At 42.1% G+C, this 27,786-nt stretch overlaps 1 protein-coding gene across 2 annotated transcripts in view; it reads right to left on the reverse strand.

The window, feature by feature from the left end:
• TTBK1 (tau tubulin kinase 1) overlaps positions 1–27,786 on the reverse strand; it is a 103,920-nt gene that overhangs the window by 62,216 nt on the left and 13,918 nt on the right. For both annotated transcript variants that reach the window (XM_053973227.1, XM_053973229.1), the window contains exons 2-6: positions 25,326–25,484; positions 18,287–18,434; positions 4,662–4,735; positions 1,740–1,880; positions 388–492 (exon numbers count right to left, since the gene is read on the reverse strand). In XM_053973227.1, the coding sequence (XP_053829202.1) occupies positions 388–492; positions 1,740–1,880; positions 4,662–4,735; positions 18,287–18,434; positions 25,326–25,433 (576 nt within the window). In that variant the 5' untranslated portion in view covers positions 25,434–25,484. The remainder of the gene's footprint in view (positions 1–387; positions 493–1,739; positions 1,881–4,661; positions 4,736–18,286; positions 18,435–25,325; positions 25,485–27,786) is intronic.

A 27,786-nucleotide genomic window follows, 5' to 3' on the forward strand; every position in this document is an offset into this window, starting at 1 on the left:
ATACACAAACCTGTTTCCCCAGACCACAGAGAATTGAACTAGACCAGTCCCCTGGGGCTACAGAAGTTACATGGCCAGAATTGGGCTCACACTCTTTGTTAGTCCATATTGTACTCAGTAAGTATTGCAAGCCTGTGGAAAACACGATTATCCTAAAGGAAATAAAAGAAAAAAAAAAAAAAAAAAGCCACACATCTTTAAGACAAACTCTATCATCCCTTCTTAGATCCCCAACTCAGCTGAAGTCACTTGCTGCTTCTCACCTTGCAGAAAATGCAGTGCAATATAACGACCACGCACAACAACAACAAAACAAACAGAACCACAAAACCTTTCCATTCCTAATCAGCTGCAGAAATGGAAAAATACTGCTTGAAATGTACTTACTGGTCGAACTTCCCCAGTAGTGTTGGTGTACTGACGGGCCAGACCAAAGTCTAACATGTAGCACTTCCTGTATGTTGAAGGTAAGCGGCCCATGGCAAAGTTGGACTGGACAAAGAAGGAAAGAAAAGTCAAATTGATGCCAGCAGCTTGGGTAAGAGTGGCCATTTGTTAGCAAAATTTCATCATGTAGCTCCACATGCCTCTAGTGGAAACAAGTCAAAGAGATTAATTTTAAGATGCACCTTAAACATCATAATTAGAGAATCACTGCCTTGACAAGAAGTTCACTTTGCAGATGAGAGACTATGGAGTCTCAAAATTGCTAAAATTCACAATAGCTTAGCTAAATTTCTGCTGCTCTGAGAAAGAGCTACATTTAACACCACTAGTTCTGCAGTGAGAACTCCATGACTTGCATAACAGGCTGGAGTTCTTGTAGACAAATGCTTCTGTTCATGGTTCAACTGCTAGCGTGAATTATTCTGCCCTACCTCCCAGGATCTCTATTTACTGCATTGCATTGACTAGATCTATCTGAAAATTGAGGCAAATAGAAAACACCAGGCTTGGTTCTTAGTAAATAAACCAATAATAAGCAAACAAAGCAGCTCCTTTTTTTGACCTCAATCCTAAAGTTCTATCCTTTACCATAATGGTGGCTGCTAAAGGATTTGTGGCCAATCACATCAGTGACTGGTTTTCAACTGAATCCAGTCAGCCAAAAGCACATGATTTTAAAAGGAGCAAATGAGTTTGCTAGAAAGAAGTTGGTCACAGGTATGGCACAGCAGCAAGTATTCAGGTCAAGTAGTAAAGAGCTGTAGGAAGAAGACTGGCTTCTACAATGAGACTTGGAATTACTGTGCTTTTCCTAGGCAGATGACCAACAATGTGACTGTGCTTCTGACACTGGAAACTGTCACATATACAGGATTAAGAGCATGATTTAGCTAAGTCAAATACATGAATTAACATTTATTCAAGTGATGTGTCACAGAACAAGACTTCCTTTCTGAACAACTTTTACAGTGATAATTGGTTGGACTCTAAAGGACCATTCAGAACCACTGCTTCATCATGGTATCTTGACTGCTGTAAGTATGACTGACAGTTACCAACCCACCATGGAGCAGCCTCTGCCAATAAAAGCTGGTTTGCTATGCACTTCAAGGAAGGACAACACTAGATTACTATTCTGTACCTATAGAAAATACCAAACATGTCAGACAGTGGGAGTGTGCAAGGAAGCCTAAATGTATCTGTTGAGACCTGCCCATACTCAGACTGTCTTTATTGACTCAAGCAGAATAGACAGACATAAAACCAAAAGGAAAATTTCCAAAACAACATACAGGCTTGATGTCACGATGCAGGAATCCCACAGAGTGAATGGCTTCTATTGATTCCAGAATCTGTTTGCCCAATCGCAGCGTTGTGCTCAGTGTGAAAGTCCCTCGAGGCTGACTCCTTCTGAGATCTGCAAGATTTCGGCCCTGAAACAGTCAATAGAACACTTAAACCATCACAGGCAAGCAGAGCCTTTCACAGCTGTGAGTTCTAACATGCAACCCCAAAACAGCAGACACGCTGCTCAGAGAGGAGCTCACGTCATGTCTGTTTTATTTCTTGTGTAAGATCTTCCAGTAGTTCATTTTAGTTTTTAAGTGATGCATTTGCTGATAAGGAGATACCAGATTGTTGTCTTGGGAAGTCAGTTGGTCACTATTTGTACATTAAGTACAGCATGGACAGCAGTGCCTCAGACTGTAGAGACCAGCATGTCCTTACTGTTAAACCCAGGCCATACAGAAGCTGATTTTAGAACAATCTCTGACTGCTCTCTGAGCCTTCTAAAGATTAAAGCAGTACAAATTCGATAAGCAGGTAATGATGCTGCAGTTTTATCAGAAACTTCCTAGCACACATTGTCTAGTTCAAGCTCAAGCCAGCATTGTTGTGGCAACACCACAATAGGGAAAGTTGTCTATCAAAAGAATCATACCCAAAAGCAGGAGGGAAGGATTTTTCCACTGACTTAATACTTATTAAAACAAATTGCTATTTTACCTCCAGTTAATTAAATTTCTGAGGAAAAACAAAAGGGCTACCAGCTATGCATGAAAATCAAGACAATTTAGGAAAGAAAAAGAAAAAAAGGACAGAGTAAATGCAAGAAAAATCCCATTGTTATTTGATGTCTGTCATCTCAGTTTTGTCTATACCTCTTTAGCTTTGTAAAGAGAAGCTACTAAAATCATGGTATTCCATGGCAGAGTGCTCTTCTAACCCACAGAACTAATGCATTTACCAACTCATTAAAAACATTAGGAACAAGAGCCTGCTGTTTCAAAGAACATCACAAAAGCTATAGGGACATTCTGTTCATTACTGTGCTTTAGAATCTCTTGATTCTGCTTCTGTAAAGACATATCTAGAAAACACATGCTTATAATACAAGTCCACATGAATTCAAGCAAAATTCCCAACAGCAAATATACAAAAAATTCCAAACAGTTGAGGCAAAACCAGAAACTGCTCTCCAAATGCCATCTCTTCATCCACTTATTTCCAGCTCTCAGGTCATGTACAGACATAAAGGTGCCAGCTGGCTCATGTACCATATGACAAGTCTCTCAAATTGTTTTGAGCCGTGTTTCACTTCAGGCTCTGGATCCTTGAAGAATCACACTGACACAGGACAGCTCATAGATACAGCCAAGCCACAGCAGTCCACCCAAGTTTGCTCCTTAACATGAACAAAATCAAACTAAACCACCTCTCTAGTGCTTATCCTCTTGAATTTCTGTGACACTTTACTAGAGGCAGCACAGTTTTGTCATTGCTGTTCAGAAACATCCAAGTTACTGAACTGACAGCAGATCTTGCTTTCCACTGTAAAGCTGTTCCTTGCACATCAGCTCTCTTATCCAATTGTAACATGGAAAGGCTCATTTTTTTCAGGGCTGCACGCTGAAATGTGCTATAAGTTTCCCCAGCTCCTAGTGGTGCCAGGAAAAGACACAAAATGAGCATTATTTTCCAAATAAACCCTGTCAGGCTGATTATGGAACAGTGCAGATGCAATGAGTTGCACAGCTTGAGAGAGGAAGCCTCAGCCCTGGTGACTGAAGAGAAAAGGAGAATTGCAGTACACAACAGTCAGAGGGACATGTAAACCATGTCTCAGCAGGTCTTGAAGTTGAAGGAGAATTTTAGCCTGAAGAGTGATGGTGCAGAACTAACTAATGTCTTGTGTATCAACGTCTTCATCTGCAAGTAATGAAATTATTTTTAGCTCTGCCTACTCTACAAGCTCAGTTACATAGTCAAGAACAAACTAGAAACTAAGAAAACCCCTGCAGAGAAATTTCTTTCCAAGATAAAGTCTCTTTTATCAGGCTTGGTAAGGACAGGATTGGGAGGGTAGAAGCCTTGTTCTTCCATGAGCTCCAGGCTACCCCTGGAGTTCATACTCACACTGCAGCAGCAGCAGTAGCCAGGGTTGTTTAGAGAGCTAAGGGATTTTTTCCTATCCATAACAGCAGTTGGGATGCCAACAACACATAAAAGGCAAACCCAAGCACCAGGAGTTTACTGGTTTTATACAACTGTCTTGCAAAGCAGAACTACAAAAGAATCAGAAGTTTATTTTAAAGAAGTACTGGGATCTGCTGGTACCTGTTTTACTTCACCTCCTGCCTAGCAGTGCAGTCACCACGTGGTAGCTACCCAAGTATTTGCCCTTATTAACTTGGTATCAGCAGTGTTCAAACAGGAGTAAACACTGCTGTGGAACAGCAGAAGTTGAGTTACTGCCGAGCTTGGGAGAGACAGGGGAACCAGAGATCATGGCCTTTCACAGAGAAACTGTGCTGCTGCTGTGACACCACAGCTCACTCTGAGCTCTGATACAAGACATATTTTGAATGCTGCATCACACCTCAGCAGGAGGTATTTCAAAGAGCTGCCGCTGCTCCACAATGCCGTGGGTTGCTCCTGTGAGCATTCTGAATTGAGTGCTTTCCCCAGAAAATTGACAGAAAGCCATCTTAAACAGAAAAGCAGAGCTATGAAATATTTTAGCACATCTTGATGACTGGAGCCATCCCAAGGGATATCAAGAGCAACACCAGCCCTTCTCATTGTCTTCCATTACACCCTCTTTGTACAACCAAGTCTTTACACTAGTGCTTGGCCTTATTCTCTCAGTGTAAATCCTTCCCAGTGATGCCATCTCTATTGGACAGACAGGAGAGGTGAAGGACAGAACTCACCTGAAGCTGCATGACCACATAATTAAACTTTTCATTTCTTCCACAGCCAATAAATCTGCAAACATGATCCTTCCCTGAAAAGAAACAGAAATGAACAGAATAGAACATAAGACAACAACCCTGTGATTGTGATGTTTAGAGAAATGGTTTCTGATTCAGGGCTGGTACCCATAAAATGGTATCAGGTAAGGAGCTATGCATAAAAAACTGAGCTCAGCTCATTACACCAGCTTTACTCAGTACAAGCTGACTTGTACACACCACCACCACACTTACCTACTAGCACTGCTTACCCTGAAACAGTTAAACTAATGCTACCTCGACATGAATGAACCCTGATTTTCATAGTCAGAGGCACCTGGAAAACAAAGAAGTTTATGGAAATACTCCATTGAAACATTAAGACAATTTCATAACAACAGAAGGGAAAAAATACGGGGCCATTCAAGTTCTGGCATGATGTTAGTACAAACTACACCTATTCAGGCAAAATCAAACTAACTCAGCCACCCCACAATACTCAGCTGGTCCTTGGCAGGGAGCGGAGGTTGTGGTTTCAGACCCTGACCTGTAATGTATTTGTGATGGTTTGCTCTCTGGATTCTCGGAAGGGGAAGGATGAGGCATGAATTCCCCTAATAGCAGACTGCTGGTAACAGAGTAAAGGTTGATGCACACCACAATGGTCAGCTCTTGGTTTCTGGTAGGATTTCTAAGCAGGGAAGGGTGTGAGTATCATTGCATAACTTTGCCCTATGTTTCTTTGTAGCACTTGAGCAATGGTGATTTGAATTAGTTTTTAAACCAAAGCTTATTGTTTGATAATTCCCAGTTTTAAAGAAAAAAGGGAGGAACATGAACACATAGAGTAATAAGTAACTGCACTGCCTGTAGCACCCTCAGGGCCCTGCTACTGCTGTCACTGTGTGCACCATAGGCCCGGGGCATCAGAAACCGCTGGGGACAGCAAGACATGACAGAATAGGGACATGGAGGGCAGCAGGAGACAGAGGAGCTGCTTTTTCACTGGAGAAACAGAGCTTTGACCAGAGCAGTGCACACAGCTGTGGAATATGGAGCTCCATGCCAGGACCCTCAGTAAGCACATCAAAAGCTTGCCCTTTGGGGCCCAGCAGCATCCCACCAGAACAACCACACTCTCTCTCCTACCATAAGGAGGTAACAGAGCTGCTGGGAACCAGAACATGAGGAATACAGATGCTGACTGCTCCTTAATACCTTTGGAAGAACAGGTTTAAGACAAACAAACAAACAAACACACACAAGTCCTACTATCCATCTATATCTGGTTAGATTAACAAGAATGTTATGTATCTGCAGATCCTTCATGACTCTGGCATGGACATTATCCAGTCTCACGGCTGAATGTGCAAGACCATGCTGAAACCATAAAGGAATGTCACAAATCACCAGATTTCAGGAAAAGACATTCAGAGATTAGGAAAGTACTCTCTTCAGTATATCACAGAATCTTCTGTGTTGGAAGGGACCCACAAGGATCACTGAATCCAACTCCTGGCCCTGCACAGGACCATCCTCAGTAGTCACACCATGTGCCTGAGAGCATTGTCCAAATGCTTCTTGGACTCTGTCAGGCTTGGTGCTGTGACCACTGCCCTGGGGAGCCTGTTCCACCCACTCTCTGGGTGAAAAACCTTTTCCTAATATCCAACCTAAATCTCCCCTGATTCAGCTTCAGGCTGTTCTCTCAGGTCCTGTAATGGGTCACCAGAGTGAAGAGATCAGTGCCTGCCCCTCTTCTCCCCCTCACAAGGAAGTTGTAACTGCAGTGAGGTCTCTCCTCAGTCTCCTCCAGGCTGAACAGAACAAGCAACCTCAGCTGCTCCTCACACGGCTTGCCCTCAAGGTCCTTCACCATCCTCATCACCTTCCTTTGGACACTCCCTACAGGTTTTTATCTTTTTTTGTATTACAGTGCCCAAAACTGCCCCCAGCACTCGAGGTGAGGCTGCCTCAGTACAGAGCAGAGGGGACAATCCCCTCCCTTGCCCAGCTGATGCTGTGCCTGATGCCCCCCCAGAGCACTGCTGACCCATGTTCAACTTGCCATCGATCAGGATCCCCAGGTGCCTTTTGATGGCACTGCTTTCCAGCATTTCATTCCCCAGTCTGTACAACCAGGGTTGCCCCAGCTGTTCAGCTGTTTTTCAATGCCTCCTGGAATATCTTCTCCGTAACTTTACAAGGCACTGAAGTGAGACTGACAAGCCTGTAGTTTCTGGGGTCCTCCTTCTTTCCCTTCTTGAAAATCAGGACAATGTTCACCAGCTTCCAGTCAGCTGGAACCTCTCTGGATTCCCAAGACCACTCAAAAATCATTGCGAGAGGGGTTGCAATGACATCAGCCAGCTCTTTGATTCTTGGCTGAATCCCTTTAAACCTCACAGATTTGTAGGGACCCAGCTGGAGCAGCAGACTGCATAATTTCAGGGTCAGCTGGGAATTGATCATTCTCACAGTCATGATCCTCCAAGCTCTGAGGATCTGAGAACCCCTTGGTCCATCAGCCATGTTGAAGAGGCAAAGAATGTGTTAAACACCTCTGCCTTGTCCCTATCTCTCTTTGTGAGGTGACCATCCCCATCCTGCAAGGGGTTGATGTTATTTTTACACTGCCTATTTCCATTAAGATATTTGAAAAAACTCTTTTTCATTGTCCCCTGTAATTCTGACTAGCTTCAACTCCAGCTGAGCTTTGGCTGCATGAATTTTCTCCCTGCAGTGGCAAGCAGCATCTCTGTATTTTTCCCATGTCACCTGACCTTGCTCCCACTGGGACACACTCTTCCTTGACCCTGTTTCTCACATACCAGGCCCCTGGCCTGAGTGTGCCTACAGATACTGGGTGCTGTGCTACTGGTTTTCTGCTGTTGACAAGCTCATTGCAAATTCAGTGTTGATTTTGACAGGATTTTGGTTTTCTGAGGAAACCCCTTGAGATACTGTGTGTATACAGAACACGTCCTGGTGTGGGTATCACCAAGAAGGAACGACCAGGACGCCTCAGCTGTCCCACCCATCTTTCTGCCACATGTCCCAGTAGGGATGGCTGTGCTGCCTGCCAATGTGAAGGGACCCTCAGAGCCAGAGCTGTCACTACAAAGTCAGCATATCTGGATAACCTCGGAAAGAATCAGTTCTGTTTCTTTAGGATCTCATCACACTCCTGTGCTTCAGCAAACTGGCCACCCACACAGGGGGCAGAGAGGATGGACAGAAGCAAGCCCACACTCATCCCAGCCATGATTCACAGATTTGCACAGACACACTGTGAGTCCCACTTTGCTTTGTTTGCCTTTCAGAGCACCAGGGGCTGGATATTTAGGCAAAAGCCAAAACACAGTCACTATTTCTAGTGACAATGAGAGCTATTGTGTGGTGAAAAGGGTAAATTACTCATTTTTTTTAAACATGCTTTTATTGTTTTAAATAATTGCAAACCACATGCTTTTTGTTGCTGCAAAACTAGAGACAGCATTAAAAACCAACCCTCTGACAGGGAGAACCTGCCCACCTAAATCACTAATTTCAGTGAAACCAGAGGGGTAGTGTCCAGTGGTATGACTTAAGACACATCCTTGCTAATTTTTAAACAATATTTTTAATCAGTTTCCTCCATAACACCATTGTTTTCTGGATAATAAAATTTTACAGAAAGAAAAGGCATTTTAGTTTTTATTCTTTTTGAGAATTGTTTGTCTGTTTAAGATGACAATGTGTTTCTGCTTACTGTAATTTTTGAAAATTATGAATGGATTGACAGTTCTTGATTACGTGCATCCCCAAACTGACTTGATTTTATACTGAATCCTCCTTTCCAGTCTAAAACAGGCTCGAACCTGACCTGTTGGTCTTGGAAATTTAGGCCCTCCCTGGAACAGCTCTGCCATGCACTATTGTGCAACACAAGCAGCACCAGGAAAATAGAAGAAAGGAGGTGAGGGAAAACTGTGCCCATTTCTGCACGAAACAAAAAGAATATAACAGAGTGTAGGAAAGGCAGGCCACATTTAAAAGTGCTGCATGTACAGCCAGCTAGTCATACAGGTGGGATAAATGCCTGCAGCATCAAACCTTCTGGGTCCCGGAGGCTTTCACTCATTTGTCATCTAAAGGAGGCACCAGATTACAACTGTTTGCTCTCCTGGAGCAGTTCATGCCATGCTGAAGTGGCAGATGGAGGCTGACAGTCAGGTGTGACTTTGGGATTCCTGCAGCTCAGTCCTGAGGCTGATCAGAATTATGAAGCACACAAGAACAATCATGTTAATAACCTCCTGTGCAGACAGGATGGTGGAACTGTCATTCCATCCATGAACTTCCCTTTAAGGCAGCAGGAAATAGCCCTCTCTTCTCACACATGCCCTCCTCAAGCATGGAGATCATAGCAGAAAGCAGCAAAGCATATTTGAACCCAGAAAAGAAAGAAGTGGGGGGGAATGTTTCTTTTCCAAAGTATATTTGGTATGGGAAGCCTCACAACCCTTTTACTGCACTAACTGCCAGATGACACTTGCTCCTTTGCTAGACTGCTCTGCTCTAGACTGCTCTTGCTTTAGACTGCTAGACTGCTCTGCTCAACAGGCACCCAGATATACCAGAGGGTCACAAGTTATACCATAGAAAATATGCTCTGTATCTGCATTTGTTTTTTACTAAAACAAAGCAAAAAACAGGGCAATAAATTATAAAGAGATTTGGCCAGTTAACTAACACTGGAGGAATACATCAGCCCAATGTTCATAAGCACCGACTTGAGAAAAGTTTCAGTGTTTTATTTTGCTCACAAGCATTTAGTTAACGCAAAATTTTAATGTTCAGCCATAGAAAAATATTCTTTCTACTGCAGTCTTTTAACTACAATGAATATAATAATGGCCCATATAATATGGGGTAAGAAATATTTCAGTCACTGAAATCGTCTTCACCCTCCTTTTTCTGAAGAAACTTAAAAATTACAGTCAATAATTATGTTCTCATGTATAAGAACCCCTTCAACCCTTGGAGAGATATTCATCACCTTGTAGAGATATGATTAAAGTCCCCATTTGAATACTTTAAAACTTTCATTACATGAAAAGCTTTCATTACACAGCCTCTAAAAGAATGTAAATTATGATCCTTTTTTGAGTCTATTTTTTCACAAGGATCAATTTCAAACTGGTGGACACCAATATTCATTCCAATCTTCTACTCATTTAAGTTCTTGAATATCCCTAATGTATTTTCAATGCAGCAATGAAACAAATCAAATAAATACTAAGAAGGAAACATGTGACATTATGGTTGCAACTTGAAGTTGGTCTTTTCTTTTAACAGACTCCATATTTCCTGTGTTTTCACCAGAAAACCAGTAACCACTCTTCTCAACAAAGAAGTTAAAAATGTTAATCTTTTAATTTTAAGCTAAAATTCTGTGATTCATCTCCACAGAGTAGCTGTCTCATTCCTATCTGTTCACTCAAAACACTGAAGTAACTTCTGCTGCATGAATTATCATAAATCTCAAATTGTTACTCTTATTACTGTTACCTTCCCAATTCTTGCCATTTTCTCCTGCACAAGACCAGCATCACGAGTTCAGCAGTGTCACCAGGATGGTGGCAAGGAAAGGAAAATGTAACATTAACAAAAAGTGCCAGAGAACTGGATTTGTTCAGCCTTTAGGAAGGCAATAGAAGAGAAACTATCTGCTGGTCCAAGCCACCTAACACAAGAGTGCCAAGAAGATGGAGCCTGACTTTCCTCAGAGCTTGTCCTGGTTTTGGCTGGGCTGGAGTTCATTTTATTCCTAGCAGCTGTTCCAATGCTGTGTGTTGTATTTAGGATGAGAACAGTGTTGATAAAACATGAATATTTAGGCTGTTGCTTAGTAGTCCCTACCCTAAGTCAAGGACTTTTCAGTTTTCCCCTGCTCTGCCAGTGAAGAGCTGCACAAGAAGCAGGAGCGAGCTGTGAGAGACTGGAAAGGTTCATATCTCAAGACATTTTGGGGTGAATGTGTGTGGGGCAAGGGCAGGTTGGGCCTTGCCCTGGCAGTGCACCCCTAGAGCCAGTATCGCAGCCTGGCAGAGCTGCCAATTGTCACACTGGAGAAGATGCCCCCCACCCTACTCCTGGAGCCCCTAGAGTGCCAAATGACGAGAAGTCCTACTTGGGGGAAGGGCCCAGGAAGGCCAAGAGGTGTTTAAGGCCAAATACGCAGCAAGCACATGTCTTGACCCTACCTCCTCTTGGAGTTTCTATCAGCTGAACATTGTTGGAACCCAGGAGTTGGTAGGTGTATGTGTCCTTCTCTGTACCATTTTGGTCCTTCTTTTTCTTCTTCCTCTAATTCCCGTTTTTGAGTAACTTAAAATTAAACAGGCTTAGAGTTTGGGAAGTTGAGTGGGCTAAGTCAATGCTTTGAGAAGTGTTTTGTGTTGACTGAATGCTGTTCCTAGCCTTTTACCAAAGTTCTCTGATTTTCTAAAGCTACCAGTAAAGCTATTTTGTTGTTTAGACCTCTTGAGAAGATCTTGTTGGTGTTTCTCGTGTGTGTCTAACTCAAGAAGTGCATGAACAACCATAAGCCCTGTTAAAAGCTTCACTGAGAGAGTTTTTTGGGGTCTTGCAGGAGCACAGATGGAACAGCTGACCTGAATGGGCCAAAGAGATACCATGGGATGTCATCCTGGGTATAAAAACTGGGGCCGATTCACCAGGAGCCACAGATCACTGCTTGGGAATGTGCTGGGCATCTCTCAGAGGGTGGTACATTGCTTGTACTTCTTGGGGTTTATTCCCTCCTTTCATTTTCTTATCTCCCTTTTCATCACTACTGTTATAGTTCGTATTTCAATTAATAAACTGTTCTCATCCCAGCCCATGGGTTTTATATTTTTCTACTCCTCCCCATCCCATGGGGGCAGGGGTGCTGAGTGAGCAGCTGTGTGGTACTTAGTGACAGCCTGGGTTAACCCATGACAGAGGCACACAGAGAGGCACTGGGCATGAGCTGCACTATAGGAAGTTCCTATTAGATGTTATTTCTTTATTCCTCCATGAGGATGGTGAAACCCTGGAACAGGGGCCCAGAGAGGCTGTGGGATCTCCGTCTCTGGAGGTTATTCAAAACTTCACTGATAAAAGCCCAGAGCAACCAGATCTATTTCTTTTCTGCTTGAAATATGAGGTTGTACAAGAGACCTCCAGAGAACCTAAATTTTCTTCTGGATCTGTGTCACATACTGGGGAAAGCCCAAGTGCTTAGGTCACTAACCATAACATAACTTGCTGGAGCACTTGGCACTGCTGGGGTCTCTATGATATGCACAGCTATGGGCATGTAGTTGTACAATTGCTCTCACTGGTATTTGGAAAGCTGCAGTTGTTTCTCAATGCTCTATATTATAGTGTACATTTTACAGCTATCCTCTTCTTTATTTGCCTGTCAGTATCAGGTTTATCAGCTTATCACAGGTTTTGTATTGTGGGGATATTGAATTCACTTCTGTATGAATATTGTCAAGAAAGGGAGGATTCATCATGACTAGAAAATGAAATGAGAGTTATTTTCATCATCCAACTTCACTTGGAAATGCTGCCTTTAGCTTGGCAGAGCTGGCTCACATAGACTTCTTTCCTCTGCAATTACCAAGTGTCATCTCTGGCCAGACAAACCAGCCAGACTTCAGGGACTTGTCAACTCAGCTGGACAAAGGAGTTTTGAACATGAAAGAAGACAAAATCTCCTGGAAGTAAGGCTTAAATAACTACATTACTCAACAGTAATCAGCTAGGCTTTTACCAACCGGGTTAAGCTTGCTAGCGCTTCTGTAATAAATCAATGAACTAATGGACACAAACCCAAAAGGCTGGTCATTGTCCCCTAATCAGTTAAAGGTAAAACTTGCATGGCATAATTTCCTCTAGTTGTTTCCCAAAACTAACAACTTGAAGTGGAATACTGGTAACAGATCCCACACAGGTCAAGGCACAATACTGCTGGAGCAAAAATTCCACACAATCTCAAAAAAGTGTGGTTGATGGCACCACAGTTAACATAAAAATAGTGTGTAATAAATGCAAGTTCATTCAAACACTTCTACATGGAAAAATGCAGTGCTGGGTAGAGGCTCAAGTTACAGCAAGTCTGTGAATCTGCCACCCTGTGATGGCCTAAAAGCCTGACAAGGGCAATTTACTCTGCTTTCTAATCTTTGCAGATAGCTTGCTTACATCCACCTAGAAAAATATTGTAGAAACATATAAACTGTGTCTACAAAAGTAAAAGAAACTGAATCACAGAGCATTAAGATACCACTTTAACAGAAAAAACTCACATGTAATAAGAGTAATGTAATTCACATGTAACTCACATGTAATAAGAACAAAAACCCCTAGGACTGCCAAGTAAGAAAAGCAAGGTTCCTCTTCCATTATTTTGCTAGGAAACTCTTATCTGTCCAAGCCCAGCAATAAAGAGGGAACAAGCAGTACAGTATCTGCTGTAACAAAATCAGGTACTCAAAAACTACACTGCCTGTGTCCAGGCTGCATCTTGCACAACTACTCAATATGCAGAAGATCTCTGCACTGCAGAATAATATTAATCAGAGTCCTACACAATGAAACTGGTTACACTGAAAAGAAGGCATTTACAAAGAAAACAACACACTGAAGACAGCTTAGCAATATCTAGCAGCCAAGAGAGATCAAAAGCAAATACTTAGGGCCTTGTAGCCTCACACCAGGGCAACATTGCCACTGCAGAAAACAGTGCTCAGCACAAAAACAATCTGGCCATTTTAAATTACAATCTGCTAGGCTGTTCCAAAGATAATCCCAGCATAGGAGACTGAATGTTGTGGTCACATCCATATTTAGAGAGCCTATAGACCAGAAGGCATACAAACTGCACTCCTTGTGAGAGATCCTTGTGCAGTGCTTTGGTCTCACAGGTCCCCAGGGTGCTCCCAGAGACACCTATCAAGAAGTGGGTAAGGACAGGGAGAATACCTTTGAATTCAAAGCATCTGCTTCTGAGCCTCACATAGCCCCAGCTGAGCATCTAGAGAGAACACAATTCCTGGTTTGGCACCTAAGATACTTTCCAAACCTCTCTCTGCAGCAGCCCACTGGATTTAATCAGGGATACTGGTTTACAATTTGTGCAATTAAGGTTTCTATTAGAAAGGCAGACTGACAGGGACAGCCCAAGCCAAGCACCTCAAAAGCTATGCCTCAAAAGCTGTTCTCACAGAGATGTGGCATTCTGATTAACCTCAAAGATCTCCTAGATATGAAACTAAGTCCATGTAGTACTGATGCTCCTTTGCCACCTGAATATTGCTCCACAGCAAATCCAGCATTGGGAAAAAAATCACAGAGAGAGCAGGCAGGTCACTGTCCATTTGTATTTCAAAGGGTTAGAAAAACATTGAAGAGAAGGAAAAACATCTGCTCATCCAGATGTGATAGTACTCTCCCTTCCATATGTTTAATGATAGGAAACCATCATAATTTTCTTCTCATGATTTAAAAAACCAGGAGCCTTAAGAGTCCTGATTTATAGAAGTAATGAGGTTTTAAAGAAAGCCCCCATACTACCTTAAATCATCACAGCTACCACATGTCAGTGTTCCCAGAGTGGCTTTGGGTCATGTAAGGTTTTCTCTGAGCAAACAGACCATGAAGTTCTATTCCAGGAGCATACCAAGTAGTCCCCAAATCCTAAATGAGAGTCCAAACCAACAAATGCACCCTCAGACAGGAGGGCAGATTAGAACTAACCCAAAGCAAAATCACCCAAATTCATGAAGTTTATAGTGTAAAATCACCAAGCCAGATCTGCTGGAGATGTATAGGCATGGCCAACTGCTGCTTCCCACTGATCTGCAGGTACTGCATTGCTCACTAATGGAGACATTGCTTAAGAGGCTGAAACACAGAAAACCCAGCCAAAATATTCTTGCTCTCTGGATAGGAAAGTTACTCCTTCACTTAGCCATACAAATCTTATTTCCATTTACTTTTTAATGCATGTGATCCAAAGGCTTGTCTACACAGCAAAACACTGGCAGGTCCAACTAAACCAGCAACTTCCTCTGCTGGAGTCAATCTGCAGGAAGTGTTTTGCCAGTGCAGCTTAGGCTTGGTTTCAAAATGCTTGACTGCAAAGTAGAAAATCCCAGTACATTAAAATTGTGTGCAAATGGTACAATCACACACACCTCACTTAGTTTTACAGTAGTGGTTAAGGTAATAAAATGAGGGTAAAAATAGTATTCTGACAGAGAAGCTATATTCATGCATAAGTTCATTGTGCAGATGTGCCCTAACTATCCCTGAAACAGGTTCTGAATTTGTTATTGGTAAGATTTTCAACCCTAGTAGTGTAATTCTCTACTAGCTTCTCTAGAAGCAACAAGACAATGTAAGGCAAACAGTGCTTCAAAATAATTAAAATAAAAGGCTATCCTGTGCTGCTCTGATTAGAATTGGCCAGATAGAGTAGCACCAGACAGAATGTCCTGAGCCCTACAAATCCAGCCTGAACAAGGAAGTATTCTGCAGCAACTTTGTGGGACCAGAAGGTTTTGATTTTGACTAATGAAGTCTATGGAAGGTAAGAAAAAGAAACAAATGCTGCCAAAAACTTCTTGGGTAAAGGTGCAACAACAGGACAACTGAGAGCTTCAGCTCATCACCTGCTGGAGCAAGAAACTCCATAACCTCACTTCTCAATTGTGTTTCACCCAAAGCATAAAAGGGCACCATTGCTAGTGTTTCACAGATTCAAGACAGTGAACAGATTTGGAAGTTTGGTTAGAAGACAACTTACGATCCCTGTAAGTAATAATGCAAGTTAGAAAGAACTTTGCATTTGGGAAACATATTAATACCTAAACAGATGCAGAAAACACACTATACATCCAGAAAATGCAAATCAAGTGTGAGCAGAACAAAATAACTCTACAGAGCAGCTGAGAGATACTGACATGGCAGTGATCCTACAGAGCCAAGCTCGAGTATCTCAGACCATCTGTGCTGGAAGGGACCTCTTGAGATCATCCAGTCCACGCCCCCGTTCAAGCAGAGACAACTAGAGCAGGTTGTCCATGGTCACACCAGCTGGGTTTTCAGCATCTCCAACCATATCTCTGGGTAACCTGTTCCAGCACATGACCACCCTCACAGAACAAAACTACACATGGAGGTAGTTCAGAGACTCTCTAGAAGAGTCATTACCTGGCTGGTTCCCCAGCTGCTCTGTGTGGATTGCTAGTGCAGGAAGGACACTGTGAGGGACCTACCTGCAGCTGTGTTCTCTGTGTGGCTATTCCACAAACTGTCCCAGAAAGCCTGTTGGCAACAGCCTGCAGTCCACACCAACCAGGAGCTACTGCACTCAAAGGTCAGGCTGTACCCAAAACAGGTCTGCATTATGGGCCAATGGCCAACCTTCTCTATCTCAAACTCTGCTGAGCTCTAGCAACTTGCAAGATTCCGATCACAAGCTCTGGAATGAGCAGCAGCTCATTCATTAGTCCCTTAAGATTGGTGTGACACTTAAACAGAAAACAATAAAGCTGCACTATTTAAGAAGGACTGCAATTTTCAATTCTACCAGAAAAATACAGAGGAATTTTAGACAACATTGTTCCCTCGCTTTTCATCTGGAAATCCATGAATTGATTGTATCACCTATGGTAATACCCAAAACTTACTCTACGCACCAACTGTTGGAAAAAGGCAGCATCTCCCTTTCTGAAATGTTTCTCACCTCTTTGCAACACAGTGAAAACATACACAATACGTGATTCCCCATGCTCTCAACCCAATTTCTTATTTTAACTTTATCATTTATTTCAGTAAAGCATTTGGGGATTAACCTTCAACCAAAAAAAGCTAAATTCCTCACAGAACAGCTTGATTTGTAAAAACATGGCTGAAGTAATGTGTCATTCTTACATGCAGGATAGCTGATGCACAGCCAATTCTGCTTCTTCTGTCTTTTCTGTCCCTTCCCTGAATATTTACTAACTGCTTTGCCAAGGGGCTTTTCCTAGTTCCATATACTACCACTCCCTCTCCCCAGTTACCAGCATCATCCTGTACACAAATGTGGGTGTTTTTCAAGCATTTGGTAGTCTCAACAATCTTCCAGAAATAAATACAAATATTAGTCAACACCTTGCACATTTTCTGATGCTAGTTCTGGTTTAGTGATTTCAGGTCATGCTTTTCAAGCATTCCCTGCCCTGGACACAGCACCTATTGGCACTGGCCAGAATGACAGCATTGTCTTGTGGTCTCTAAAATCCATCGCTCCACACAGTCATACCCTCACTCAATTCAGAGCAGTTTCAAGTGTACAACCAAACAAAAAAATCTCAATCACAGCCTTACTTGCCCTCAAGGCAGTGTGTTCAGACCTCAGACACCCTCTCTGCTGTTCTCTGGGAGCTTGTGTATCCAGGCCTTTCACAGATCAGCAAGAGTCCTCACAATGACTTGAGCTGATTTCTCCTTTACACAGCTCAGCTACACTTTTTACAATCCAGAGTATTCAAAAGAGGCCTTATAAGTTCTCCTCTTGGGAGAGCTGAAATGTGGAAAACTATTTGACCTTCAAAAATAATTCACTGGCTTTTACCTGGAGGCAATCTGTCACAAACATTGAGTAACTCATTTCACAAGGACTGCAACAGTCTCACCCTTGAATTCAATTCAATCTCTGGAGATTTTGTACAAATGCAAAGGTATAGACTCATAGGGCCACAACATTATCTCTGAAGCATGAGCCCTGGTGATAAGGATCCCACTCACTGCTTCAGCAGGTGTTTCCTTAGCCCAAGTGGGAATCTTGCAGAAAGGAACATCCCTAAAAATGTGTATTATACTATAACACATAAACTGTACCTGGCAATAGCTGGCTTTGCCTTAAAAAGGAAATCCATGCACAATGCCCTTCAACCAACAGCAATTCTCAGTTCTTCAAAGGCAGATTTAGAAATTCCTTGTTTACATCCCTCCATAGCAATCTTTTTAGTAGAAGCCCCCCTCCTTCAGCCAGGAACAACTGCATTAATACAGCTCCCTTCCACCCTCATTAAGAATAGGTGCATCACTTCACACTTTGCCTTCAGGACAGTGAGGTACATGAAAAATTAGCTAATAGTCAGTTTCCCTATACCTCCTGTTGTCCACCTTTTGCACTTCTCTACTAGTCAACCATTTTACTTGGAGACTCTGCCATGCTTCAGTGCTCCATGTCCTCTGGGAGGTAACCTAATTTTTTAGTCAGACGCTGCTTCCTCCATTCCTTATTTTCTAATCAGTATCACTAGATTGCACAGACCAGTGGACCAATAGTTCAGTCTAAGTCTCCTCATTGTCCTTATATCCTAGCAGACAAAATAGTCCCTGATGTTGGATCTCACTTGAGTTGCAGAATGTAACAACTTTCTGAGCTTAACATGACATCACATATAAAATGGAAGCTGAAGCGAAAACTATAAAAACCATTTGCAACTTTGGATTCTAACTGCTAACATGCACAGTGACTTGTAGCACTTCCAAAGGGCTTTTTGCCTTACCTTGCAGCTTTTTCAGGACAGCCACTTCCATTTTGAGAACCTGCTTGGGCTGCTGAGCTGATTCCACCTTCAAGGCCACATTCTCACGGGTCAGCAAATCCATTGCCTCATAGATCTCCCCAAAGCCACCTCCACCGATCTTCTTCAGCTGGAAAAGTACAAAGGGGTTTGGTACAATGTACACAAGAGGGAACAGCAAGGTGGCTCTCACGAAGCCAGCTCCTCAACTGCGTAGGGAGAACAAGCTCAGCTCCCAGTCTGTGCTGTGCCTGAATCCCTTCACTGCACAGCTTGGCAAAAGTCCAGCTACCCACTTGACTGTGCTATGTATAAATTCTTTGCTCTAACAAAAAAGAACAAACCTAGCAAGCAATGACAGGTGATACCTTAAAAAGCAAATGATAATGCCTACTGCCTCCATGATGTTCTTGCCAAAATTCAAGGAAAGACCCTTCAAGAAGATAGCAGAACCACTGTCCAGACCATGATAGATGCAAACTGTCATTCCCCCACAACAAACACATCTCTGCAGTTATGTTTTACTGGTAGTTGGAACTAATCTTTCAAGAAATAAGTTAAATTATGTTTACATCTCATTCAAAGGATTTTAAAAACAGAGCAGAACATCCACTGGAATCTTTTACAAGATGCTTTACCTGCTCTGGTAGTGAACTTACTTCAGTGTCACATTTCAAAGAACTGCTAACAGCATTACCTCAAAACAGTTGTGTACAAGCCACCAGTACAACTCCTTTCTTTCTCAGTCTCTTTTTTTCTTTAGTCTGAAACCAAACCAAATTATGCTTTTTGTGTCTCTGAGCAAAATTACAGACTGTTTCACAATAAGAATCCATGACTTCAGTTGACATAAACTCAAAGCTAAAGATATCTAAGTTTCAGCATATTTGATATGTACCTTATAGAGACAGATTGTCTGACTGTTATAGAGTAGCCTCCCATTCAGAGAGCAAGTCAGGATCCTCTGCCTTTCCTGGAAGGTGATTCCTTGATCCTCCTTCTGCTGAGACTTGACAGCATATGTGCACATAGTTATATATAATCATGTATAATACAGCCTCCTCATATGTTGCAAGAGTCAATGTCTATGCCAGGAAAATAATTTTATATTTGTTTCTCTTAGATATATTTAAAGCCTACTGTGCTGCCCAGGAGGAAATTCAGGTTTATAGCAGAGATAGATCAGGGCTCCCTTGATCTGCTTAGCATTTGCTCATTGAACCAAGCTGCAGATCTTCCCTTCAGCATTTTGTGTTCCCTCTGGTAACAACTGCTCTGGAAGTCCTGAGTGCCACTTTTTTCCAACAGCAGCAGTAACACTTAAGAGAGGAAAATAAGTTTCAGTCAGACACATAGTCAAACGTGGATCTTACACAATGTTTAATGATGTTTAGATGATATTTTAGTGTCTTCTGTACCACCAAAGGCCTGTCCTGTGCATCTGTCCAGTTCGTTGAACAAAGGGCCCTGCCTTGCAAGAGCAGGGTTTTTTCCTCCCAAAGGTGACCAAAATAATTTGCTTTTCTGGCTCCCAGGTCAAGAAAAACAGTTCCACATGAAGAAGGAAGTGTTTTCCATATTAACAGCTTGACAGCCAGCCTTGTCTCTGAAGCTATTACTTGATAACCCTTTGAAAGCTGCTGTCCGGAGCAACTTTTTGTCATTTTTCCTTATGACCTTCCACAGGGCTAAACAGGCATATTCAGTATGCAGTAAACAGCCAATAACTAGGTCACCACAGATTATTCATAAATTATTACAGTGCAGCCCTACTTCCACTTGGAAATTCACCCTAAGTGAGCTGGCTATTAAAAAATCTTTCTTTCAAAACAGTGCTACATTCAGCATAGCAACAACACGTCAGCTAATACCTCAGGATTCAGTACACAAGATCTTCTGTTGTCTGATATATTAATGAGAAAGGGAAAGGGACAGGAAAAGCTACAGAAGGCAAAAAAGGTAAACTGGGAACTGGAGGGACAATATTGAGACTGCACACCTGGCAAAACAGCCAAACTGGAGGACACATAAAGGTCTACAGAGAAACAAATGGGAGATCACATGAGATCAAGATCAAAGCTTCTGCGGTATCAGAAAACTGATTTTATACACACATTCCAGCCAACGGAAGGCTGTCAAAGCTGTCTTTGTTTCCTTGCATCCTTGCTCACACTCTTATGGAAATTATTCTCTGGCATACTTTTCCCAGCACACCAGATGGTACCATTTATTCAACATCACCACTAGCACTGCCATACTTCTTGAGTTTTCAGCCACATGGAGAGGCCATCAGCAGCCATTTCCTTTGCTTTGTTCCAGAACAAGTTTGTTGTAAGTCAAGGTCTTGATGAGGTTAGGGGCTTATGTCACATCCATTGCCTCACTGTCTGGTTGCTTCGTGGGAGTTCACTTTCTAAGGTGAACTCAGGATATCCTTCTGCTGGACACAAAGGAGAGATGGGCACGTACCACTCAAAAAACTCCAAACCGGTAATGAAACACAAAGTCAAGGAAGAGAATGAAACATCTAACTAGAATTGCCTAAGTGGTAATCATGAGTCATCAGCCCATGTTAAGCCTCACTGCCTTGGTGATATTTTCTTCTGGTCCTGCTACAGCCCACTTACTATTATGACTGGGATACAGGCTGCCAACACCAGCAAGATTCATTCCACCTAACTGCATGAGCCCCTGTGTGAGCTGGGTTGTCCAGGTGTCTATTCCAGGCTCTGGAATCACGTGAATAGCTCATCTGATCAAACAGGTAGGTATTTGGACTTGGACACAGAAAATCAGGAGTTACACAGGACACAGATGGCTCCCTTTGAAGTCTCCTTTAAATATTCTGAAATATTTTTGATTTATCCTGAAAAAGACTCTTGTAGCACAATCTTCCAAAGCCTACTAAAAAAACCCCCCAAAACAACAACAGCAACACGCAGCCTTCTCACTAAGCAAAAATCAGTACTTTCAGACACAGTTCAAAAAACCAAGGCAACACCAGCCAAAAATAAGCTTGAATACAAATTTAATCTTTTATTCCAGAAGCATATACGACAGCACTGCTCTAAACAAAGTCTGCCTTCCAAGGTTATTAGATAAAGACTAGACCTTCCAGGGTAACATTCCAGGACCAAGGCAGGAATGGTTTGGTGTCAGGATTGGTGGCAATGTAAAGAAACGTGCACTCTAAATCCAGGGCAAAGGACCAAATGGAAAGCCAGCAACCTTTAGTGAACTCAGCCAGGGTCGAGGCTGTCATCCACAGCTTCAAAGATTTGACAAGGTCAAACAGTGACTAAGGAGCACTTGTACAGCCAAGCCTGCAACTCCTGCAGCCCAACTCAATGATCCAGAAAAGGCCAGTAGGCCTCATCTGACTTAACAGCTGAGGAAGAGTTGACCCTTGTTCATCAAACTCTCCAGAGTCCACTCCACTTGCTTAAGAGGACTGGATCTGATCTCAAGGGAAATGAACTCATGTAAAACAGGTATGAACTGAGAAGCCAATCAAGAGCTCAGCCAGCCACATTCTAAATCATCTGATGATCTGTCAAAGCCCACTTAAAGCAATTCAGAGTGAGACCAAAACAGGCCCTAAGTCTGACAAAGAACCTTCCTTGTCCCAGGTTCCTTCTTGGAATTATAAATTGCCTTTCTAAACAAGACAAGGTAAAGAATCCACTAAAGTTTTGTGGGGTTTCTGGCAAGGTTTCCAAAATAAACTGGAGAGCTTCAGATCAAGAAGCTCAGAAACCTGAAAAAAAAACAGAACATGGATTGCACCTAGGAAAAGAACATACACACGTACAGGAATCATCACTTGTGTTCAAAGCTCAGTGCAGGAGCTGCCAACTCTGTCTTGCTAATAAGTGTCAGTTGTGAATCCCCAGTAAAAGGCATTTATGTGAAATAAAGAGATACATCAAAATTCAGTTTTAACATCCATACCTAGTTCAAAGCAAGTACAAGTTACGTTCCACTTTGTTCCCTCCCCTGAACAAAACTGTTCACATCATTCAGGGCACACGTGGATCAAGACCCTCTGGGGATTCAGCAAAAGTCATGTGGTTCCAGTACTGTCTAAATTTCATCTAGCAAAGCATCAAAAGTACCTGCAAGTAAAGAATGATTACTAAAAAGAATACTTCTAAATCTACAAGTTTTGATAAAAACCATAAGCACACCCTGTCCTTATATTTTTTCATAAATAAGAACAAAAATGTTACTGCTGTCAGACAGCCAAACTTTACTGACTTCAAGTGACAGGAAAATGAATGACCAACAGGCTAACTGCAGAGAACTAGCATCTTCATTTTCAAAGCTTTGTCAGGCAGCAGAAAGGAGGAAAGAAAGAAAGGAATTCAAGGAATACATTACACCAATCTAAAATTAGAAATCGGCTCAATAATGGAAGTATGCCAGCACTACGAGCTACAAGGTTCAAGCAGATGCCCAGCCAGAGACAGTCAGAGACACTGGGAGGACAAATTACACAAAAGACTTTCTGGCAGTTGCACCCCAGCATCACACAAGTATGCCACACACCTGCTTGAGCAGGATCCATCACGCACAGCAAAGATTGGGCCATACAGTTGGCACATTCTGGGTTAGATGCAGAAAGATCTGTGACAAAAGGAAAAAATGCTACTCCTGATACTACAGCTCTATGCTCACTTTAAGGTACAGTCCCTTTTTCCTTGGTCACTTCATCCTACACTGTCCATTTCCTTGGGCCACCAGAAATATTTTCAGAGTTTTTCCAGATTACACCAAGCGCCCCACAGCTCGTGGCTCTGACTGGTCTCACATCAGCTTAAAGCAAGGGAAAGGCACAAAAGGCCTGCCTAAAAGAAAAGGGTCTGCACTTCACACTTTTTTTGGAGTGGGGAGAATGACTGTTCAATGAAGATTCACAATGCACAAGTCAGCTAGCACATGGTCAAATTCCCAGCTCTACTCGGAGATGGGAGAAAGGATTTCTCATTGCTGTTTACAGCCTTTAGCAAGTCATGTCATTTCTCAGAGCCTTCAAGTGTGGCAATGACCTCACTGCAGTATTTAAGGCTACTGTGAGACATTATAAAACATAAAAGGTTATTCCTCTAATTAGAGGTAGTTGTTGTTGACAATACAGCTGCACATTTCTGTATTTTCTAAGGCAGAGTTAGTGGGCAGAGCTTCTAGTGGGCCCCAGTCACAGATTCATGCAACAGTGAAGCATTGAATCCCATATTTAGTGCCTCTAGCAACTTAAAAAATGGTTTGAAATGTTCCCTGCGAGCATCACTGAGTTTATTTTAGACTTTATTTGGAGTTTTTGGTGCTTGTAAGAGTTCTGCTGTTGCCAAGAATGAAGTTACTTTGTTTAGACTTTGTTACAAAAATACTCCCATCATTTACAGAAGTTTTAGCACTCCTTTCTATGAAGGAGAAACTCCAAAATTGACCAATAGAGAATAGTACAAGCTAAAGTTAGCCAAGGTAAAGGAGAACAGAAGATCACAGAACTGTTTGAGTTGGAAGAGACCCCTGGAGATCACCCAGTCCAACCCCTCTGCCTCGACAGGGTCACCTAGAGCTGGTGACACAAGAACCCATCCAGGTGGGTTTGGAATGAACGAAGACTCCACAGTCTCCCTGGGCAGCCTGTTCCAATCCTCTGCTACCCTCAGTGTAAATGAGTTCTTCCTCATGTTAAGGAGGAATGAGTATTAGCAATCATGTACCTGAAGCAAAGGCATCAGGAGAGTGCTGAAATTCAACTTGGCAAAGAACATGCACCAATCTGACCAAATTTCAGGCTCTGGGGAAATTTCTATTTGTGCAGGGAGAGACAGATAAAAGCTGCAACCATTATTTTCTGAGACACTGGTAAGCACAGGGCATGTTTCAAGTCCCATATGTCAGTTAACCTGCCCATGGATCATCCCTCCAAAACAAGTACATAAGCTCCATTCCAGAGCTGCAGGAGCACAGCAAAGCTTTCCTTCAGATGTGACAGAAAGCTTTGGGAGGGGCAAAGGGGTTGTCTCTATTTTGGTGTCTAATCACAGAGAAAACTGAGCTTCTCCATCTGCTCTCAAGAAGCCAGGAGAATGAAGAACATTTTGAATTGCTTAAATATAAATAGGCTGTTCAGCAATTGGCCAGACAGAAAAGTGAAGGCTGAGGAGAAAGCTGGAACAAATTGAAGAGAGGCAATGGGGAGCAACAAGAACAGGGCTGGGTCTAATGAAAGGATAATATTTTGTCTGAAGTGGGCTATTGAAAAATAACCTCTCCACAGCCTGAAACTGAAGTGAATTCAGAGTCCCAAGCTTCTTTAGACCTCTGCAAAACTCACAGGGCCACTGTACCACAGCCAGTAAACATAAAGGAGAACCCAGTGCTATTACTGCAAATCACTTGTAGTTCAAACTAGTGAGGCTTCTGCTGGGAGTTTAATGATTCAGAGAGTGCTGGTAATCTCAGTTAAAAACGGAGACAATGGTATACATGGCATTTCAATGTTTTTTCAGCATTTTAAAAGCAAAGCCTGTCCAGCTTGCACAATGGATGAGATAAGAACTAAAACTCTTAACATATAATGATATAATTTTAAGAATAAATAAATTTACAATAAATTTACACAGAAGTTGAATCATGGACTTTCTGACTCTTGAAGTTGCTGACATTCCAACCCAAAACATTTGGTTTTACATTTTACTGTAATGCAATATATTTATAGACATGTCTGTAGTATTCTTTGCCACAGTAATTTGAAATCTAAATTTCCTACTAAAACACTATTCAGTCTGCTGCAACAGTTCAATCCTACATAAAAATCCTTGGCAGATTTAACCTTCTGAAAATAACACTCTAAAACCCTTCTTCCTGCAGTATCTTGCTGACATGTCAAACTCTAGCACTCCACTGTTGCTTGCCAGAGGCCAGGATTAAGCAGGGAAGTTGCTGTACTACTGCAGGAGGAGGAGGAGGTTTGTTTGGGCCATTAAAGTCCAAAATCACCACTACTCACCACTTTCCAGCGATCTTTGACCACGTAGTTGGTCGGGAGAATGTCGACCTGTTCCCCTCCACCACTCATGTTTGGTTCGTCCTTGATGACTGCTGCTAGGCACTGCATTTGCCAGCCAGAGAGTATTTCAGTAGCTCCCAGTTTAAATGAGCCATTTATCTGAGGGAAAAAAAAGGGGCAGGGGAATGAATGACAAAATTATTACAGGTTGCAGTACAAGTATATGCCGCATTTCCACAGGTCTTGCTTATGACTAAATCAGAAGCAGCCTCTTAGGAAAGAAGGCAAACTCACCCTGCAAACACCTGAGCTCACTCCATGCATAACCTGACAGACACATTCCTGCACAAGTCAGCAGCACAAACTAAAAGGTGACAATCACCAGCTACACCATGCAGGAGTCCAGGGCTCTAGGGCTTGACAATGCAATGAGAATCCAACACCAAAATGTTGCAAGGGTTCTTATTGTTACCAGGCGAAGAAGTCTTGCTTTAGCAGAGCAGCTGCTACCTCAGCAGTTTTTATGGCTTGCACTGGATGACATCCAACACAAATCAGAAAGGTTTGCCAGGTATTGCATCCAATAAGCCTAAGAAGTCTGAATAGGGTAGAAGGACTGTACAGGGCCAGGGTTACAGACACATCACTGTAATGAACAGCCAAGCAGAACAGATGGGGAACATTAGAAAAGGCTTCAGCCAGGCATAGTTAGTCCTCCTCATACCCTACACACAGTGCTAAAGATGATCAGATTAAAATACAGAGAGATAACTTATGCCTGTGGTGTTCATCTTGCCCCTTTTTCCTGCTTTTATATAAAGTTCCAGATAGCCTATGTTGATATTAATTTTAAGGGTTTTTTGTTATAAATCTTCAGCAAAAATGACTTTCAGAAACACATTAACTCGGCTTTCCTAGAAGAAAACGAATGAAACAGGCCTAATAAAAGATCTTGCTGAGATATTTTACTGGCTTTAGAAGTAGGCTGTATCTTTTATTAAGCACGGATCTTGGCAATGCTATTGTCATTCCCCAAAAATATGAATATTTTCCTTTCTAAAAATGAGTGTTACTGTAGCACTCTGGTTGCAAACTTAGATTAACAACATAAATACCAAATTTTTAAAAAACACTAGAGCTGGTCACTCAACCATCACATTTCTTCAGGTCCAAAGAAAAAGGGGAAAAAGTTACCAGTTAATTATGAGCTCAAGTAGAGAAAATAACTCATTCCCTAGCAATAAAAGGACTGAGACAGAAGGCTATGAAGGGGCCAGCATGTAGTGTGCCAAGGAAGCAGCAGACAGAAATATGTCAAAAGTGCAAGACAAAGGATGATCAAACAGAACATGAACGAAAGATCTCAAAGAGGTCTTATAAAAATCTTCACAAAAGAAGATTTCATTCCAGATATAGAAGATAACTACATGAAAAAAAGAGCAGCAGACTAACTCAGCAAGAGGGCTGCTGAGAAATGTTCAATCCAACATCTGCTAAAGGACAATCAAAATAATAGAAAAGAAATAAGAAAAAAACTAGGTATTGAAGAGATTCAGAAGAAAGGTGCTGCAAAATGTTCCAAATTCTCACTGAACGAGTCCTGCATCTGTATGGGGTAGCTGTGCTTTCAATCATCAGGTACAGAAGTAAGGAACTGGAAAGAGAAAGTACCTGCTGTGTTTAGCAGCACACATTTGTGCCTCTTCTTCTAATGAGCAAGTGGAATGCCATTCCCAAGTTCCTTTATGCTCACCAGAACACCTGAATCAGCCATCCCTAAACTACCAGTGAGCACTGAGCACACAACCTCCCTGCACATCACCTCAGGAGGCATACGACAGAGACCCCCTGCAAAAATCTCCCTGCATGTTGGCTTCTCTCCTGGTATTTAAAGAAAAGTTAGTTAATTATAGACTGCTCCAAACTGATTATAGTTAATTTTTATAGACTGCCCCAAACTTTTAACATTACAAACTTTAATAAGACACAGAAATAAGTAACCCTTCCCTACTCTTGAAGGTCTCTTCACATCACTTTAGTGATGCACACGCATAGTAAGATTTCAGTCTGGTGACTGTGGTGGAACGTAATCCCAAGGAATAATTTTAGAGGAGATAATGAGCATGAAAGTCCATGAGCACTCAAAGCCAGGTGAGGTACAATCGCTTTCTCTGGTGCGCTATTCCACTTTCCTTTATCAAAATTTTAATACATGTGTACAAAGATATCATGTCTGTTATTTAAAGGAACCTGGCTTTGAAATAGAATAAAATCCTCCTGGGCAATACCATTGCAATACCAAGCAGCCATTTGGCAATATGGAATTACAGAACTAAGTTTACAGATATGCTTTGGTATCGCCAGAGTAATGCAGCCAAAGCAAATGCCAATTTAATTATAGTCTGAAACAAATTCCAAGCTGTTTTAGATCACAGTAGGAGCACAAATCTAAACTTTATTC

Source organism: Vidua macroura, chromosome 3 (assembly GCF_024509145.1).
Source record: "Vidua macroura isolate BioBank_ID:100142 chromosome 3, ASM2450914v1, whole genome shotgun sequence".
Taxonomy (NCBI): Eukaryota; Metazoa; Chordata; class Aves; order Passeriformes; family Viduidae; genus Vidua; species Vidua macroura.